Source organism: Mastigoproctus giganteus, chromosome 13, assembly GCF_048544385.1.
Source record: "Mastigoproctus giganteus isolate SK-2022 chromosome 13, ASM4854438v1, whole genome shotgun sequence".
Lineage (NCBI taxonomy): Eukaryota > Metazoa > Arthropoda > Arachnida > Uropygi > Thelyphonidae > Mastigoproctus > Mastigoproctus giganteus.
Window position 1 is genome coordinate 105074599 of NC_143587.1, and position 19657 is coordinate 105094255.

General features: G+C 37.1%; 1 protein-coding gene across 1 annotated transcript in view; it reads right to left on the minus strand.

The window, feature by feature from the left end:
* LOC150076327 (gamma-tubulin complex component 2-like) overlaps window positions 1–19657 on the minus strand; it is a 194253-nt gene that overhangs the window by 87354 nt on the left and 87242 nt on the right. Inside the window, exons 5-6 of the mRNA XM_090387323.1 lie at window positions 14271–14328; window positions 1414–1533 (exon numbers count right to left, since the gene is read on the minus strand). Coding sequence (XP_090243449.1) covers window positions 1414–1533; window positions 14271–14328 — 178 coding nt within the window. The remainder of the gene's footprint in view (window positions 1–1413; window positions 1534–14270; window positions 14329–19657) is intronic.

Genomic DNA, 19657 nt, shown 5'->3' on the forward strand with positions numbered 1-19657 from the left:
GTTGAGAATTGCAATATATCATTGATCCTTCTTCAGAAAAATGGTGAACTAATTCTTTTTCGTGTGTTATATCATGAAAAGACTGTTCCTGGAGCCAGAAGATTGTTCAATTTCAGTCTTGATCGTAAAAGCTCTACAGACCCTTTATGCAATTTAAATCTCTCACACGTTTGTTGAGTTAACTGTGTAAAGCACTGTGATCCAGGGTTGCAAATTTCTTCATCACAACAGTTTATATCCTCCTCCATATAACAAATTTCAGATTCCAGATATGATGGCATATGTTCAAGAACATATGCCTAGAACTATGTACTAGGGGTAATAATATTCTACACCTCATCATTACTCACAAATCAGCTGATATCACAGGGCTTAACAGTACAGAAACCATTAGAAGGTAGTGATCACACAGTACCAACTCTACCATTAGAAGGTAACTTTGGTGGAGGTGGTACTGGTAGTTTGAAGTCCACGGGGTACTCGCCTTACAAGGGGTACTTGAAGTAATGTTGCAATGAAGGAAACTTATCTTAGGAAGATTCACCATGCTGTATCACACTGAGTATCACAGCCAAAAATAATTATTCCTTCCTTGCATTTCAGTGCACAGAGAAGAAAATATACAGAAATAAAATCACATATGCAATAAAAGTTTACTAATTTATAAATTTCAGTTCAAGTTATTTAAAATCACAATATTTTCATTTTAACTACATTAAATATGCTCACTAATGAAGAAAGCAGCACATTATGAACATGCTATCATATAACCCATTGTTAAATGAGCGGAAAAGTACATTAATTAAAATAAATTTGGAAGTTGTACTATTATGATCACATGCATATATTAGGGTCTGTTTAAGAAGTATGGTTACAGATGTTTGGGAAAAAATCATGCCTTTCCTAATAGCAAAAAAGCTACACAAAAGAAGGCACAATTTTTTAAATTAAAGTCAGAAACAGTGTGTAAATTTCTTAAAACTATCAAGCAGTATTAAAATCATTACATATTTGATTGCTACTTGGAAGTTTGTTTGGTTTTTTTTATTTTTATTTATTTATTTTTTTTTTATTTTCTGTTAATTAAAGCATGAAAGAGAAAGTACTATTTTGGGGAAAAAAAATAGTAATGGAGGGAAAGTATTTTGAGTGATGAATTTTTCAGTCCATACATCTGTGGGAGCTACAGTTCAAGTATCAAAAAGCTGCATGTGGCTTGTGAGTGAGCTGCGGTTTGGTCTTGTATAATATATAACATGATGTGTGTGTGTTTGTTTATTACCTTACGGCATTTGCCAAAATTGGTTGTCTTCATTATCCATACACTTTCAGTAAATGAAAATGAAACAGGAAGCAAATTCAGTTTCAAATAGTAAACTCTTCATTACAACAGGAAACTGCTATTCCATTTACCTGTAACAACTCTTCCTGAGTAAGAGACACTGTAGAGGATGATGCTAACTGAGAAGCAACTGTTTTCATCCCATAATTCTCTGTATGTTCTTGAGCATTTTTCTTGAGAAAATGTTTTAACTATAGAAAAACAAAAAAAAAAAAAAGATACAAGACAAAATATTTAATGTACATGTGTGTAAAATTAATTCAATGCAAAATCTCCTTTGTGAATATGATGCAGCATTTGCTATATTCAGATAAGAAGCTTTAATATAAAAACAAGTAATATAAAAAAAAAATTTTTAAAGTCAATTCCTACTTAGGTCAACAAAGAAAAATTTTATTTTAGTTACTTTTTATTAAATAATTACAATTAATATAAATATGTATATACATAACAGAATCACAATATTAAGTGGCAAAATAGAAAGCAAATTTCCTTGCAATTTTCCATTTTCCTTTCTATATATGGTGTTGGACTATTATTTTTATTCACATGTTTCATTTTCCATTTTGTTCCCTCCTTGACTCAGACTAGAACCCAGAATGAAAAAAGAATCTGAAAAAGAAATTTTTTTCCAGCGATCTACATGCTTCGCCACTGACGGTATTTATTCCTAAATTTATATCCTGCTAAATATCTTATATAAGAGAAATTTTTTTCTCCCATATAAAACTAAAATTAATTAATTAAATTTAATTAATGAATTAATATTTGAAAAAACTGTATTAACATCAAGTGTCATCCACTACAAGTTTAAAAAAATGTATTTGAACTTGAGTGGATGAATAACAAAAATTTATTGATTTTCGCAAGAATTGAACTCGCATTCTTCACCTTCACGTGAAAAATACTGAAATCCTTGCATTTTACCGATTGAGCTACTGCCTGTTGATTTCAATTTTATTCCTAAATTTATATCCTGCTAAATATCTTATATAAGAGAAATTTTTTTCTCCCATATAAAATTAAATTAATTAATTAAATTTAATTAATGAATTAATATTTGAAAAAACTGTATTAACATCAAGTGTCATCCACTACAAGTTGAAAAAAATTTATTTGAACTTGAGTGGATGAATAAAAAGTATTTTATTAACGATTGAAAATTTGAACAAGATATATAAATATATATATAGGGAGAGTGTGAACTAATAGTAGGAATTGAACAATCATGAAACACAGTCAAACTAGAAAAAACTCTCAAACTCCCACCCATGACAAATTAATCAGTAATGTTTCTGTTTACTGATTACCACACTAAAGTTACATTGATTATTATGGAAAAATATCAGCAGACCAACATCTATTTATATCAGTGACTAACAGTAACCCACATATTATCTACAATTAAAAGCATATGAAAATGATTAACTACATTCTAATTAAACGAGAGGTCTTTTAACCAAATTTAGTCGATTTATTAACCAATTGTTATATCAAATTATCTTCTATAAGTAGATTATAGACCTAGTCAGGATCCTTAGTTTATTCTAAATTGAGATAGCGAGATTTCGAAGCTAATCAATACTTACGAGTCCGTAGAAATACCGTTCGTGAATTCCCGCCATTTTTACACGATAGCATAAGCTTAGTGTAGTATACTGCATAATATAATATTGTCAATTAATCAGTAAATCTATTAATCTTGATAAACTTTATTGTCAATTAAATTGTATTTTTAACTCTATAAATATATATAACGACTTAATCGTAACAAATAATTAATACATAACTATAGTGGTACACGTGATACGGAAGTTGTATAAAGGGAACACTAGATACCGAAAAAAAAAAATATATATATATATATATATATATATATAACATAACTGTTTTGGGATATAACTTAAGGATTTAATTTTTGTTTTAAATTTTATTGAATTAAATTGGAATCATGACTCTGACCAGAGCAGCAAAGCAAAAGGCTCAAGCTAATGGGAGAGCTGTGGTTCAGGGGAGAACTGAGGGGGGCAGTTGCCCTCTGAATCACAGTCTATTAAAATGCACTGTTTGCTTGATGTTTGCGGAGCAGTCGGGTACGGGACATGATACTGCCAAGGGGGATGTCTTTGTGTGTGCACGATGTAAGGAGTGCAAGGAAATCAGGCGACAACTCAGCGTTGTTATGGGCCTTTATGAGACCTTGAAGGACAGGGTGGATGCCCTCGAAGGAAATAAACTGAGGGGCCCATCAAGCTCTCAGCTGCCCACATCAACGCCAGAGCTTGCACTTGGTCATCAGGCAACACAGGGGCAGCCCCCTAGGCAGAATGCGCTGGTCCCACAGGAACTAGTAGTTGTTGGTGACTCTATTGTCAGGGAAACGGGGAACATGCTTTGTAAAAAGGATAGGTGGAATAGGACCAGGGTATGTCTGCCAGGGGCAAAGGTTGATGACGTTGTAGAGCAGATATCATCTTTTAAGGGCACAAAAGGTGATATAGTTGTACACGTTGGCACTAATGATATTAAGAGTAGGAGACCGGCGAAATTACTTAGCAAGTACAGGTCACTGTTGAAAAAAAGCCGTGAATTAGGGTTGAACTTGAAAGTGTCTGCAATTCTGCCCAGACACGATAGGAGGGAGTATATGATGAGAGCCTTGTCGATCAATTCGGCCCTGGAGGGATTGTGCAAGGCTCAAGGGGTAGAATTTTTTTCAGCCTGGACTGTACTTGTTAACAGGAGAGATTGCTTCTACAGGGATGGGATACACTTAAATAGAAAGGGTGCAAGAATTTTTGCTGATGCTGTCGAGGCAGTGTTAGGTGGGTCGGAAAACTGCTAGTTGGGGGGGATACAAGGACTAATAGATTAACAGTAGCCACTGGCAGAGGTGGAAGTGATTCTTGCACTGCTTCTATTCAAATGAGCAGAAGTCTGAAAAACAAGATGCAGGATATTTCAGAGACTGCTGGTAGTCATTGCGTTACAAGTAAACACATGGGTTGTGTTAGGGTAGCTAAGAATAGAAACAGGTGCATGTATACCTGCGTGTACACCAATGCTAGGAGTTTGGTAAATAAATTTGATGAATTTGAGGTATTGCTCAAAACATCAAAGGCAGATATTGTTGGGATATCAGAGACGTGTTGTCACACAGATATAAGTAATGCGGAACTGGAATTTGGGGAATACAATGTATATAGAAAGGATAGACAGGACAGGAGGGGAGGAGGGGTTATGCTATTAATTAAGAAACACATAAAGTCAAAGGAAGTGAAGCCAGTTGACATCGATGGACAGGGCAGTGTCAAGTCAGTTTGGTGTGACATAAGCATAGGGAAATCAAAATTGAGAGTAGGAGTGTGCTCTAGGCCTAATGACTCTGATGAGTATAATAATATATTGTACAGGGAAATAGAGTGGGCCAGTAAATCAGACAGTCTTATAATGGGGGATTTTAATTTCCCAGATATTGACTGGAATTTGTGGGTTGGTCACTCGCACACTAGCAAGGCTTTTGTGGATTTATTGGATGATTGTTTTCTACATCAGCATGTTCGTGAGGCAACAAGAGGGAGCAATACTCTTGATCTGATTATCAGTAGTGATTCTTCATGCATTAAGAACCTGCAGATAAATGAACCACTAGGTGGCAGTGATCACAGTGTGTTGAAGTGGGATTTACTCAAGGAGGTAACTACCATCAGAGGTAAAGGGAAGGGTTTTTGTTTTCGTAAAGGCGACTATGATGGTCTGAGACAGTATTTAAATTCTATACAGTGGGACCAACTGATGATGTTACCAACAGCAAACTCAAAATGGGAAGCATTCAAGGAACTAATCTTGGTGGCTACCAGGCTTTACATACCAACTAAGAAATATTGTTCAAGGTTTAGGCCTAAATGGTTGTCAGATGGACTAATGAGACATGTGGCAGAGAAGAAAAATGCATGGGATACATACAAATTAATGGGTGACATGGAAGCCTATGATAGATATAAGTTGGTCTGTAACCAAGTCACAAAGGAGATTAGGCAGGCAAAGGCAGACTACGAAAAATCCTTGGCAAAGGATGCAAAGAAAAACAGAAAGGAGTTCTTTACATACTTGAACTCGAGAAGGAAAGTGATGAATCAGATTGGTCCACTGGATATTGATGGTTCAACAGTTGAGGATCCTGCTCAGGTGGCTAATAATCTAAACGAGTATTTTGCATCTACATTCACGCATGAGGAGTTATTCAGGAAGGAGAATGATGTAGGTAAAGTAAACATTGGCAGTGAGCTGGATGATCTTGTAATAACTGAGAGGAAAGTGGAGGAGAGATTGTTGAGGATAAACATAAAAAAGGCACCTGGGGTGGATGGGATCTATCCAGTTATATTAAAGGAGGCAGCAAAGGAAGTATGCAAACCCCTAGCCATAATTATGAGAGCTTCTTTGGACTCAGGGGAGGTACCCATAGACTGGAGATGTGCAAATGTAACCCCAATTCACAAAGGAGGATCAAAGGCTGACACAAGTAATTATAGACCTGTTAGTTTAACTTCTGTTCCAGGTAAATTAATGGAGGCACTGGTTAAAGAAGCACTGCAGGATCATCTAGACAAGAATTCAGTTATAGCTCAGACGCAGCATGGTTTTGTTAAGGGCAGGTCTTGCCTGACCAATTTGATTGGATACTATGATGTAGTCACAAAAGAACTGGATGCAGGGAATAACTTTGATATTATATATTTGGATCTTAGAAAGGCTTTTGATACTGTTGCACATGGAAGACTGCTGCACAAATTGGAGCAGTGTGGCATTGGAGGCAAATTGCTGTTATGGATAAGGGGATGGTTGAGTGGCAGAAGACAGAGAGTGGTAATCAATGGACACTGCTCAACGTGGACTAATGTTATTAGTGGAGTTCCTCAAGGTTCAGTGTTGGGTCCATTGTTGTTTTCGGTGTTTATGAATGATATTGATGATGGGATATCAAGTTTAATGTCTAAGTTTGCAGATGATACAAAGGTTGGCAGGGTCGTTAAGGACACTACTGACGCTATGCTGCTGCAACAGGATCTGGAAAGGTTGAACAGATGGGCTGAGAGGTGGCAAATGACGTTTAACATTGACAAATGTAAAGTACTACATATGGGTAACAGTAACCCCAGAGCAATGTATCAACTCTGCGGTACTACACTGACAGTGGTGGAGAATGAAAAGGACCTGGGGGTAATTGTGCAGGCAGATATGAAGTTCTCTGAGCAGTGCAGACGAGCTGCAAGAGTAGCTCATGGTGTCTTGTCAATGATATACAGGAATTTTTCTAGCAGGGATAAGGAAGTGATTATTCCCTTGTATAAGGCAATGGTTAGGCCACATCTTGAGTACTGTATACAGGTCTGGAGGCCTCATTTCAAGAAGGATGTAGAGCTGCTGGAACGGGTACAGAGAAGGGCAACAAGATTAGTAAATGGAACAAAGGGTTGCTCTTACGAAGAAAGGCTTAAGTTTTGCAAATTACAGAGTCTGGAGACTTGGCACCGGCGAGGTGATCTGATAGAGGTGTATAAGGCTTTGAATGGTTTGAGCATGCTCAATGCCAATGGGATTCTTCATCTTTCTCAGAATAATCACCTCAGAGGGCATAAATTCAAATTGAGGAAGGACGGATGTCGGATAGATGTGCGGAAATTTGCCTTTGGCCAGCGGGTGGTTGGTTGGTGGAACCGACTTCCATCACTTGTTGTTGAAGTTGATAGCCTAAACAAATTTAAAGCTCAACTGGATAGGTATTTCGAACGAACGGAGGGGTGAAATGGGAGAGGGTTTTTTTTTTTTTTTTTTTGGCTGATGCTGAATAAGCTTGCTTTCTTGCATCATATGCCTCTACTAATGCTAATGCTAATGCTAAACTAAAAATAATGCTAAATAAATAGTGATTACCAGGCTACTCACTTTTCCCATGAATAGTGAAGAGCCTGTCTGAACAATAATTATTGTTAAAAATATTCCTGTCTACAGATCATTCCGTAGATCAGCAGTTCCCAACCTTTTTTGGCTTGCAAACCCCTTTCAACATAATATTTTTATCACAAACCACTAAGCCTAAATTCTCTGAAATCGTATAATAGTTCTGAGTTTTTATTATAAAATATTTCCAGTACTACGTTTTTATAAGTAATATTACGTAATAATATAAAATTATTAAGTACCTATGCATAATAATGGTCTTTGAGAATTAAAAAAAATTTAGTATGGGAAACATTTATTTAACACAATATACTGTAAGATGAAAAACTCTTAAATTATTTCCACATCATTGTTCTTTATGCTTTCAGTCTTCAACCAATGGTCCATAATGATTTTTAAAGTTTAAAAATACTACGAATTAATGTTAAAAACAATTTAATAAATGTTCAAATCCAACACGATATGGCGTGCCATAGCAACTAGCAATTTTTACCAGATTTTGTATAACGCATGACTAAACAGCACAATACATATCAGCATGTTTGCACCTAATTCCCCACCACCACCACTAACACCCTGTCATGCATGCCCACTGTGTAAGGCAGTGGTTTCAACCCTTTTTAAATAATGGCACCCCCTAAGTAATTTATTTTATTTTGTGGCACCCCTACTCAATTTTCTGCTTGTTAGATCTGATACTCTCTCTGTGTATAAAACACACCCTATTAAAAAATATGTTATATGATATTTATTACAATAATATAATTAGAAAAATTACATTTCATAATACAAATTATATATATACAGTATATAATTTTATTCTTTATATAGAGGTACTAAGTAAACATCAATTATAGATCACCACAAAATTAAAAAGATACTGTACACCTTTTTATAATGAAATAAACATATAAATTAAAAAATAATAATAAGTTTAAACAATTTAACCCAAATTACATGGCACCCCTGGAATGTTGTTGCAGCACCCCGGTTGAAAACCACTGATGTAAAGGTACATGAACCAAACCACAACTAAACATAAATTTTGAACTGAACTACACAAATCAATATTAAACTATTTCGCAGTTTACAAAAATATACCCATGTAAATCTAGGCAGATGCCATTACAGAATTTTCAGTGCAGACCCTCTGGCTCGCAAACTCCGGGAGGTTTGCAAACCACCAGCTGGGAACCATTGCCTTAGATTAATGTGTTACATACTGCCTTAGATTAATGTGGACATGTATAGGAAGTCAACAGACTTCCTATACATGTCCAATAATATATAACAAGAGTGCCCAAACTAAGACAACCCCAAGAGCTGTACAAGGTAGTCTTTAAAGACAATGAGAACTGCACAAGATATTGAAGATTTGAGAGACTCAAGTTTTCAAAGTGGCTTTTAATAAATAAAACTCACATTTAAACACTCAAGTTTTCAAAGGTGACTTTTAATAAATAAAACTCACATAGGAGAAAATTTTCTTTTCAGATCGAGTCATTTCAGAATTGCTTAATAGCCTCATTTTCATTACACTTAATGTACTCATTAATGGATCAAGTAAAAAAAATACTATTTTATAACTCCTTTGTAAAATGATGTGGGAAAAAAAGACAAAAAAACCTAAGTTGAAATATGTTTATTTTCATATCTTAAAGCCTTTAAAAAGTAGATTAACAGATATTTTGGAGGTGAACTATGTCTTTTCCAATAGTGAAATAGTACATGAACAAAGGAACATTTTTTTTCTGAGAAGTTTTGATAATTTCATAACTAAAAACGTGGCTGTCTACTTATTTTTATATGAATGAAAGTTAAAAACTGTGCATATTCCTTGAAAACTTCCAACTGGTATTAAAATCATTACATATTTGGTTGCTACCCACAAGTTATTATTTATTTATTTTTAAAATAATTTCCTGCTAATCAATTAACTGAGACATGAATTTTCCATTCCATATTTTCCTGGAAGCCACATGCAATTCACAAGCCAAGCTTCGGCTATGACTAATATATAGCACAAACACAGAATAATGGAACTGAAACAAAATGAATTCAAGTACAATAAACAATGACAAAACCAACAAGGAGGGAAATGAACTTTTGTAGGCATATCTTAGTAATATACCATAACTGATACAAAGGGTCTAGCAGTCTCCACAATTGCACATCAAAATGAATTAATGTCAAGATAAACTGTAACAAATACAATAAAAACAATCACAATAAAGTTTAAAATTAAATACCGTTTAAATAACCAAGCTTATTTAGCATTAGCACAGCTGCCAACTTTTGACTTTCAAAAACCCGGAGATCAGATATTTGTAAGCAGGACAGTGTGGAGTTGTTTGAACTCCACACTGTACTAAAAATTAAATTTCAGAGGCAAAACACATTTTATATTAAAATACAGCCATAAGACTGTTTACCAGTAAAAATATACTTTTAAATATGAGTTTACCTAACATTTTTCAGTCTGTGGATTTCTGATTGGGCATTCTATTACACATCAAATGATTTTGATTGTTTCAAGAAAAGATGCTGTTGAAAATTTTTTCTTATTTTTCTTATTTTTATTATTTTTTTCCTTATTTTTTCTTATTTTTTCCATATTATTCTTACCTCAGTATTTTTATTGATTGAAGTTGCAAATCAAATCCAAGAGTTTCTTTTAGCTTTCTTTCTGATGTGTCGGGCCTTGGCTCTGAGTTTCTTATAATTTATAAGATTATTGGTGGTAGGATATTTGCAGAATATATTCCACGCTCGGTTTTTTTCTTTTTTGGCATTCTTACAATCCTCATTCCACCAATAGTTTATGGGTCTACAGATGTCTGACTGTGATTGTGGGATGGCAATAGATGCAGCTGCTAGAATATGTTTGGTGTTTGGTGATATGATTGGTATCAACTGGGAGAGATTCGATGATCTGTTTATCAAATGAAACATGAGAGGTATACTTTGCCCAATCTGCCTTGGAAAATTTCCATTTTAAGTGGTTATTTCCAGTTGAAGTGTGTGATGTTTGAAATTTACAGATTAATGGGTAGTGGTCACTGTTTAGTGGATCATCAAGAGCTGTCCACTCAATACTAGGAAAGAGGATCGGAGAACAGATAGACAGATCTATTGCAGACACTGTTCCTGTTGGGAGATGGATGTAAGTTGATGAACCAGTATTTAAGATGGTTAAGTTTTTTCTGTCAATGAGCATGTCAATGAGTTGTCCTCGTCCATCTGCATTGGGAGAACCCCACAATGGATGGCGTCCATTGAAGTCACCCAATAAACAGAAAGAGGTTGGCAACTGCAAGCTAAGATCTTCAAGTTCATGAATGGTACAAGGATGATTGGGTGGTAGATAGATCGAAACAAGAGTCAGAGTGATGCCAATTGCTATTCGGGTAGCAACGGCTTCTATAGAGGTTTGTAAAGAAATGCATCTGCAAGGGACTCACGAATCTATGAGAATGGCTACTCCACCATGAGCATTATTTGCAATAGGTCTATCTTGTCTGAAAAGAGTATAATTTTTATCAAGGGAGAGGCATCATATACCCGAGGCATCAGATATGTCTCCTGTAAGCAGATGCCTGCTGGATTATCTCGCTTAATTATGTCGTATATGTCAGCAATATTGCTCCTAAAGCCTCTACAATTCTATTGGACAATGTTGTTCATTGTTTCAATTTAGATGAAGGAACTAAATCTGACTGCTTTTTGGAAGTCTGTTTCACACGGTCAATTTTAATCATCTCTTTTTGAGAAAACAGGTCTTATGTCTATTTCATCTCCTCTGGATGGATCTCCAGAATGGTTTTGGTATCGCCTTCACTGGAAATTTCATTAGTATCCATAAAGGAGGAGTCAAATGTCTGTTTTTCATTAGAATCTGCGTTCTTTGCTTGGACGGATCTTATGTAAGCTGCATCGGCAGTATCGTGACTGGGTTGTTAGCTCTGCTTGAAATCTGTTGCTTTGAAGGTTGAGGTACAGAGCTGAGCAGGGAATGAGCCCATTCCGAAATAGAGATATTTGGAGGAATTGATGTATCTGTTTGGACTGATACTGAATGAAACTTTTTAGAGGCTTCAGCATACATGCGTCTAGGTGTCATTAATTGTATTTGCTTTCTTGCTTCTGGGAATGAAATTTTCTTTTATATTTTATATTTCTGGATTTTTTTCTCATATTTCCATTGTTCACAATTTTTAGAAAAAGCTGGATGGTAGCCTTTACAACTGGGGCAGAGTGGAGCCTGGGCATTACAGTCAGCCTGGGAATGATCTTTTGAACCACAATTAGGACATACAGGGTCACCTCGACAGACTGTTTGTGAGTGTCAGAATTTCTGACACTTGTAACATCTTATTGGTTGTTGTTATTTGGGTTTTTTTTTTTTTTTAGGAGCATTAGCAACTAAGGCCATATTGCTCTGGGGATATGCGGGGATCATTCCCTGACCTTTCCGCACCCCCTGTATTTGGTGGCTCACGGGCTCGAACCCCGGTCTAATCAAGAAGCATATGCTACGCACTGCTGCTCCTGCCCACCTGGCTATGGAGGCGCCCATCTTATTGGGTTCGAAACCCTGCTTTTACGGATGAAGGTAAATTGGGTGAGCTGAACGTCAAAATTATGCTGCGAGTTGGACGGAGTTTGCCATCTTTTTTCATCATAATTCATTTTGCCTGTATGACTTCTGATCCTGCAGTTCCTGAACAATTTCTTCTTCTGAGACATTCATTAGGTCCCATTCAGAAATGACACCTTTGGATGAATTAAGTTTGGCATGTGGGGTCATCTTAACTGGAACTCCACCAAATGAAGTGAGTCTGAGTAGAGACTCAGAGTGTTTGGAGTTGGTGGTCTTAACAAGCAGGTCACCAGATTTCAGTCGTCATACCATTTTCAGGGAGCCAGCTACGCTTTCAAGACATTTTTGAATTAGGAATCATGATAGGTTACCTAAGGACTGGTTAGTTAGTGAATGCAGAATGAGAAATCTTGGGTTTTCCATTCGGGGAGCATCTGTCCTCAGTCTCTTTGGATTGGATGAGTCATTATCGGGTATGTGCAAATCCAATGGATTTGCAGTCCTAATCGGTGGAAAATTATCACAGTCCATGTTTTGCTCCTTTTGGCCCTAGAGGTTGGCTTCACTAGCCAGGTTTCTGGCCCCACCACAGGGAGGTAGGAGCCGTGCCACAAGGTAACCAAGTGGCTAATTTAGTTAGTTAGTACTATTAGAAATAGAAACAGAAAGGTAACTTTCCTTTCTGGGCCTTTGCCTACTTCTTGTAGTGCAAAAGAGCTACACTAATTAATAAATAAAGAAAACAGTTGTTGAAACAAAATATAATCTATCTCTTGAAGGCTCTTTGGAGATAAAACTTTGAGGAATGCACAGAAATTGCTTGGTCACAGAACGCTGGGCACCCGGGGCCTGCTAGTTAAGTGTTGGTACCAGGCACGAGGCATGGACACTACAAGATTTCTTGTAGCTGTTTTGGCTGCATGGGGAGGACCAACATCATAATAGGTAGGTTGTCATAATGTTTTGGCTCATCGGTGTAATTCCTCATACTAAAGAAGTTCCCAATTCCCATTAAATTATTTATGCTATGCAATGAAGTGTGCTTTAATTATAACTGGTTACCTACATATAACAATATGCTTGAATTAAATCAGCTTTCTTTTATATGGGTTTAATCTTTGAGTGTGGATTAGATCATTAAGTTTGCAATCTTGTGGGCTGCATTTGATTCAAACTCAGCATTCAGAAATGTAAGCAGGGCAGTCCACTGGCATAGTGGTGGGATCCCTGAGCAGAGGCGGATTTAACGGCGGGCGCACGCTCTGGGCCCCGACTTCTGAAGGGCCCCACAAAACCCCAACTTTACACTTTTTTCTAATGACACCAAGTTTGGTTTCATATGTGCAATTTTAATTACGTACAAGTTTACAATCTGCGGTAAAACCTGATAGTATGTTTATATTTGCTTATTTTCATTATTTCATTACTACGCTGCATAGGCCCCACGGCACTGCGCTACCACTCATCGGAGCAATAGAATCGTACTTGCTACTTTGTACTTACAAAGGCTCTCCTGTAGTGCAGACTTACGATATATGCAAATACATGTATATCGTATATTGTTGAAATTATATTAAGATAAAATTAATTCCTGTTGGAATTAATTATTCATAAACTACGAAAAACGCCTGGTTTTTCGTAGTTTATGAATAATTTTTGAATTTTAATTCATCATTAATTTATTGCACTATAACGAAAAATCTCTTCTCTAGTATTCTAATCATTCAGACTATTAAATTTTATATTTTTCTTTTCATTGGTAGGCTACAAATGAAATTATTTTTAAGGGGCCCAATATTTTCTTCTGCGCCCAGGGCCTCAACTGACCTTAATCCGCACCTGTCCCTGAGGGTACAAATATTTAGAAGCAGAAGTAATTTAACCACCTCACAGGTGATGACTAAAAATTTATCACTTTCTGTATCTAAAAAGCTAAATGTGCAATATGCTGCTTAATGAAATGCACCAAGTCAAGTAAGATCTTGTGTATTTCATGAAGTTTTTTAATTACTAATGGAAATTTCTGAACTATTTTGATAGTGTAACCATGGGAAAAAACTTTTATTAAACAAAAGCATTAGTTTTAATTGAGTGAAGAGTTGCTGAAGAGTGTGAGAGCTAAAAAATCACTCTGGGTTGATTCAACCTATAATACACTTAAATCCAAATGAAATGTGATAAGCAAGCAAATTCTGTTTATTTTATATTATATTAAAGTCTAAATTAATTTGCAGAAATTTTTTCTTTAAAGTTAGCATTTCAAATGAACAAAAACACAATAATGATTAGATTATCTACAGAAGTTTTATTTTAACTTTAAGAAGTTGAAGGAATTTCTAAAATAAAAAGACCAATAATCCTTACCTTATCATCTCCAGAAATTTGAGATAAAAGGCAAACCACTGGGTCTAGCTCTCGAATGCTAAAAAATTGTTCAATAAAGAAATTTTAGTTCACATTAACAATAAAAATGTATACAGCACATATAATAGATGCAATGCAAAATTATTAAGGTTTGAAGAAATATATATCAATATATCATATTGATCCACTGGCAATCATGTACAAATTATAAATAAGATAGAATCTAAAGAGATAGCTTCTTCACACTGCTCGATGTAAGCAGAATGAAGAGGTTAGGAATCAACTCAAGGAACCTTATCAAGGTTTAGGCCTAAATGGTTGTCAGATGAACTAATGAGGCATATGGCAGAGAAGAAAAATGCATGGGATACATACAAATTAACACGTGACACGGACGCCTATGATAGATACAAGTTGATCTGTAACCAAGTTACAAAGGAGGTTAGGCAGGCGAAGGCAGATTACGAGAGATCCTTGGCAAGGGATGCGAAGAAAAACAGCAAAGAGTTCTTTACTTATGTAAACTCTAGAAGGAAGGGGATGAATCAGATTGGTCCACTTGAGATCGATGGGTCAACTGTTGATGACCCTGCTCGGGTAGCTAACAAACTAAATGAATATTTTGCATCGACATTCACACATGAGGAGTTATTCAGCGAGGGGAATGCCAGAGGTGTATTCAACTCTAGCAGTAAGCTAGAGAATCTTGTAATAACTGAGAGCAAAGTGGAGGAGAAATTGTTGAAGATAAACACAAGAAAGGCACCTGGGGTGGATGGGATCTATCCAGTTATATTAAAGGAGGCAGCAAAGGAGGTAAGCAAACCCTTAGCCATAATTATGAGAGCTTCCTTGGACTCAGGGGAGGTACCCATTGACTGGAGATGTGCAAATGTGACCCCAATTCACAAAGGGGGATCAAAGGCTGACACAAGTAATTATAGACCTGTGAGTTTAACTTCTGTTCCCGGAAAATTAATGGAGGCACTGGTGAAAGAAGCACTGCAGGATCATCTAGACAAGACTTCAGTTATAGCTAGGACACAGCATGGTTTTGTTAAGGGGAAGTCTTGCCTGACCAATTTGATTGGATACTATGATGCAGTCACAAAAGAACTGGATGCAGGGAATAACTTTGATATTATATACTTGGATCTTAGAAAGGCTTTTGATACTGTTGCACATGGAAGACTGCTGCACAAATTGGAGCAGTGTGGCATTGGAGGCAAGTTGCTGCTATGGATAAAGGGGTGGTTGAGGGGGAGAAGACAGAGAGTGGTAATCAATGGACACTGCTCATCGTGGACTAATGTTATTAGTGGAGTCCCTCAGGGTTCAGTATTGGGGCCTTTATTGTTTTCTGTATTTATAAATGATATTGATGATGGTATATCAGGCTTAATGTCCAAGTTTGCAGACGATACGAAGGTTGGCAGGGTTGTCAAGGACACTACTGACACTATGCTGCTGCAACAGGATTTGGAAAGGTTGAGCAGATGGGCTTCGAGGTGGCAAATGAAGTTTAACATTGACAAATGTAAAGTACTACATATGGGAAACAGCAACCCCAGAGCAACGTATCAACTCTGTGGTACTACACTGACAGTGGTAGAGAATGAAAGGGACCTGGGGGTGGTGGTGCAGGCAGATATGAAGTTCTCTGAGCAGTGCAGACGAGCTGCAAGAGTAGCTCATGGTGTATTGTCAATGATATATAGGAATTTTTCTAGCAGGGATAAGGAGGTGATTATTCCCTTGTATAAGGCAATGGTCAGGCCACACCTAGAGTACTGTATACAGGCCTGGAGGCCTCATTTCAAAAAGGATGTAGAGCTGCTGGAACGAGTACAGAGAAGGGCAACTAGATTGGTGAATGGGACAAAGGGGTTCTCTTACGAAGAAAGGCTTAAGTTTTGCAAATTACAGTGTCTGGAAACTAGGCACCAGCGGGGTGATCTGATAGAGGTGTACAAAGCCTTGAATGGTTTGAGCATGCTCAATGCTGATGGGATTCTTCCTCTAGCTCAGAAAAATCACCTGAGAGGGCATAAATTCAAATTGAGGAAAGACAGATGTAGAATAGATGTGCGGAAATTTGCCTTTAGCCAGCGGGTGGTTGGTGGGTGGAACAGACTTCCATCCCTTGTCGTGGAAGTTGATAGCCTAAATAAGTTTAAGGCTCAGCTGGACAGGTATTTCGAACGAACAGAGGGGTGAAGTGGAAGTGGTTATTTTTATTTATTTATGTTACTTTTTTTTTTTTTTTTTGGCTGATGCTGCATAAGCTTGCTTTCTTGCATCAAATGCCTCTACTAATGCTAATGCTAATGCTAATGCTAACTCAGCATTGTTATGGGCCTTTATGAGAGCTTGAAGGAGAGGTCAGGACTGGTCAAGACCAAGATATTGACGAGGAATATTACAACTTTCTGAAAGTGATAAAGCCCAAGAAACATCATCATCATCATCATCATCAGCCATTGGTTTCGTATGTTGGCATTCGAGGTGAGCGGACGCGCTTAGACAGGGCTCCTCAGTTAAGTGGTTTACTTTTCGATAGTGCTTTTAAATATTTGATTTATTTAGATATTGTTGGATTATTTTGTTATAGGTTTTCCTGTAACTGTTTGATTTTAATAATATTATAGATATAATTTTTTAAAGTTACTTTCATTGAATTTTTTAAATTTTATAATGGTAGTTACGAGATCTGCCTTAAACACGTCACAGGGTATCGTGACTCACACGGAAATAGCAGATGGCGATTTACGGGTGAGTCATGATTTAATCCGTTGTGGAACCTGTGGTATGTTTTCCAGGGTCGACCTGGTGACTAATCCTACCTCACCTGGGGATTCTTTTCTTTGTGATCGATGTAAGGAGTGCACCGATCTTAAATTACAATTTGGTGCACTGATGGAACAATTTGAGTCCCTGAAAAAACGAGTGCTTGCCCTTGAAAATAATGCATCTGGGAGCTCGTCAGGGACTCAAAACTCCAGCAATCTACCAAGTGATGCACACCCGATTCGAGCCTCAAAACAGAAAAACCAAGTGCAAACTACTCTGGTTAAAAAGGACATTGTTTTATTAGGAGACTCCATTGTCAGGGAAACGGGGAATATTTTTTGTAATAAAGATAGGTGGAGCAGAACCAGGGTATGTCTGCCGGGAGCAACTATTGATGATGTCACCAACAAATTGTCAGATTTTAAAGGGGGGTAAAGAAAATATTATTATTCATGTGGGGACAAACGATATTAAACATACACGATCTGACGATTTGTTGGAAAAATACAGGACCATGCTGAGGAAATGTCGCGAGCTAGGCCATAATGTCTATGTGTCTACAATTCTGCCCAGACACGATAGGAGGGATTATATGTTAAGAGCCTTAGGGGGTAAATTTCTATCAGCATGGCCCACACTTGTAGGTAGAAGGAATTTGTTTTGTAGAGACGGGATACACTTAAACAAAGGTGGTGCAAAAGTTTTTGCCAGTATTATTGAGGATACCTTAAAGGTTCAGGGAAACTGCTAGTTAGGGGGGGATGTGGGTAATACTGACACGCGTTTATCTGATAATATTGGTCAATGTAACTCTTGCACATAGCTTAAGAGTTCTTATCTGTTACCCCAACTGGACGTATTATCTAGATGTTCTGGGGGCAAAGACGTTTCACGTGAGCGGGTAGCTAATATCAGGGAAGAGAGCCTAAAAAACTTCAACGGTTGTGTTAGGGTTGTTAAATATACAAGAACAGTAAATCTTAATTGTTTATACAGTAACGTTAGAAGTGTCGTCAATAAAATGAGCGAATTCGAACTGCTGGTTAAAACAAGTAACGCGGACATAATAGGGCTTACGGAGACGTGGTGGCGCCCGGAAATTGGGGATGATGAGTTTCAGTATGGCTTGTATAATGTATTTAGGAAGGATAGAGTAGATAGAAGGGGTGGTGGGGTAATGCTTCTTATCAGAAGCAGCCTGAGTGCGACGATAGCTTTCCCGGATTCAGACATTTCACATGCTGGTATAGAGTCTGTATGGTGTGAGATAGTTGGAAACAAAGGTATAATGTGAGTAGGAGTAATCTACAGACCAGGTGATTGTGAAGATTATGACAAAAGCCTCTACATGCAAATGGAATGGGCAAGTAAGCGTTAGTGCCTTATTATGGGTGATTTCAATTTGCCTCTAATTGATTGGAGTAAATGGGAAGGAAACTCGACATGGGGAACAAAATTTTTAAATCAACTAGATGACTGTTATTTGTATCAACATGTCAGGGAAAGTACTAGAGAAAAGAATATCCTAGACCTCATCATCACACATGAATCAGATGACATAACAGGGCTGACAGTAGAGGAACCAGTAGCAGGAAGTGATCACGGAGTTCTATGGTGGATGATGACGAGAGAGGTAGCAGAAGTAAAAGGCAAAGGAATGGGTTTTAATTTCAGAAAAGGAAATTAAGATGCCTTAAGGTACTACATGGCCTCTATTAACTGGGTAGATATCGCGCTGAGAATGAATACAATTGAACTGTGGTAGGCTTTTAAAACATTAATCACAGGTGCCTTGAATGCGTATATACCATTAAAAAAATACTCCACGAGAAGGGTTCCAAGTTGGATGAATAGTGAAGTTGCCACATTACTTGAGCAGAAAAAGGTGGCATGGAAAGATTACAGAGCAATAAAAAGTACTGAAGCCTATAACAGCTACAAGGTGACGTGTAATAGAGCCACAGAAAAGGTTCGACAGGCAAAGGCAGTTTATGAGAAATCACTAGCAGACAGAGCAAAGAGGGGGGGATAAAGAATTCTTCACATATATAAATGCCAAGAAGAGCAGGACAAACCAGATCGGACCTTTACGTAAGGGAAAGGGGATAGTAATAAATACACCAGCTGCCGTTGCAGATGAACTCAACAGTTATTTTGCATCGATATTTACAAATGAAAAGCCTTTTGTGGCAATGGGAAATTGTGGGAGCGAAGTTAAAAAATATGTAATTAATGATATTGAAATTTCGCAAGATTATTTAATGAAAAAACTTTCGAGCCTACAGACCAGTAAGGCTCCTGGAGTTGATGGAATATACCCTATAATCTTAAGAGAGGCGGCAAGCGAGTGCATTGAACCATTGAGGCTAATTATGCGAGCATCACTAGACTCTGGGGAGATTCCCTTGGATTGGAAAAGTGCAAATGTATCTCCCATACATAAGGGTGGCTCTAAAAGTGAAGTTGGAAATTATCAACCTGTCAGTCTGACTTCAGTAGTAGGGAAAATCATGGAGGCAATGATCAAGGGTGGAATTCAGAATCATTTGGATCAAATTGAAATTCTCAAGGATACTCAGCATGGTTTTGTAAAGAGA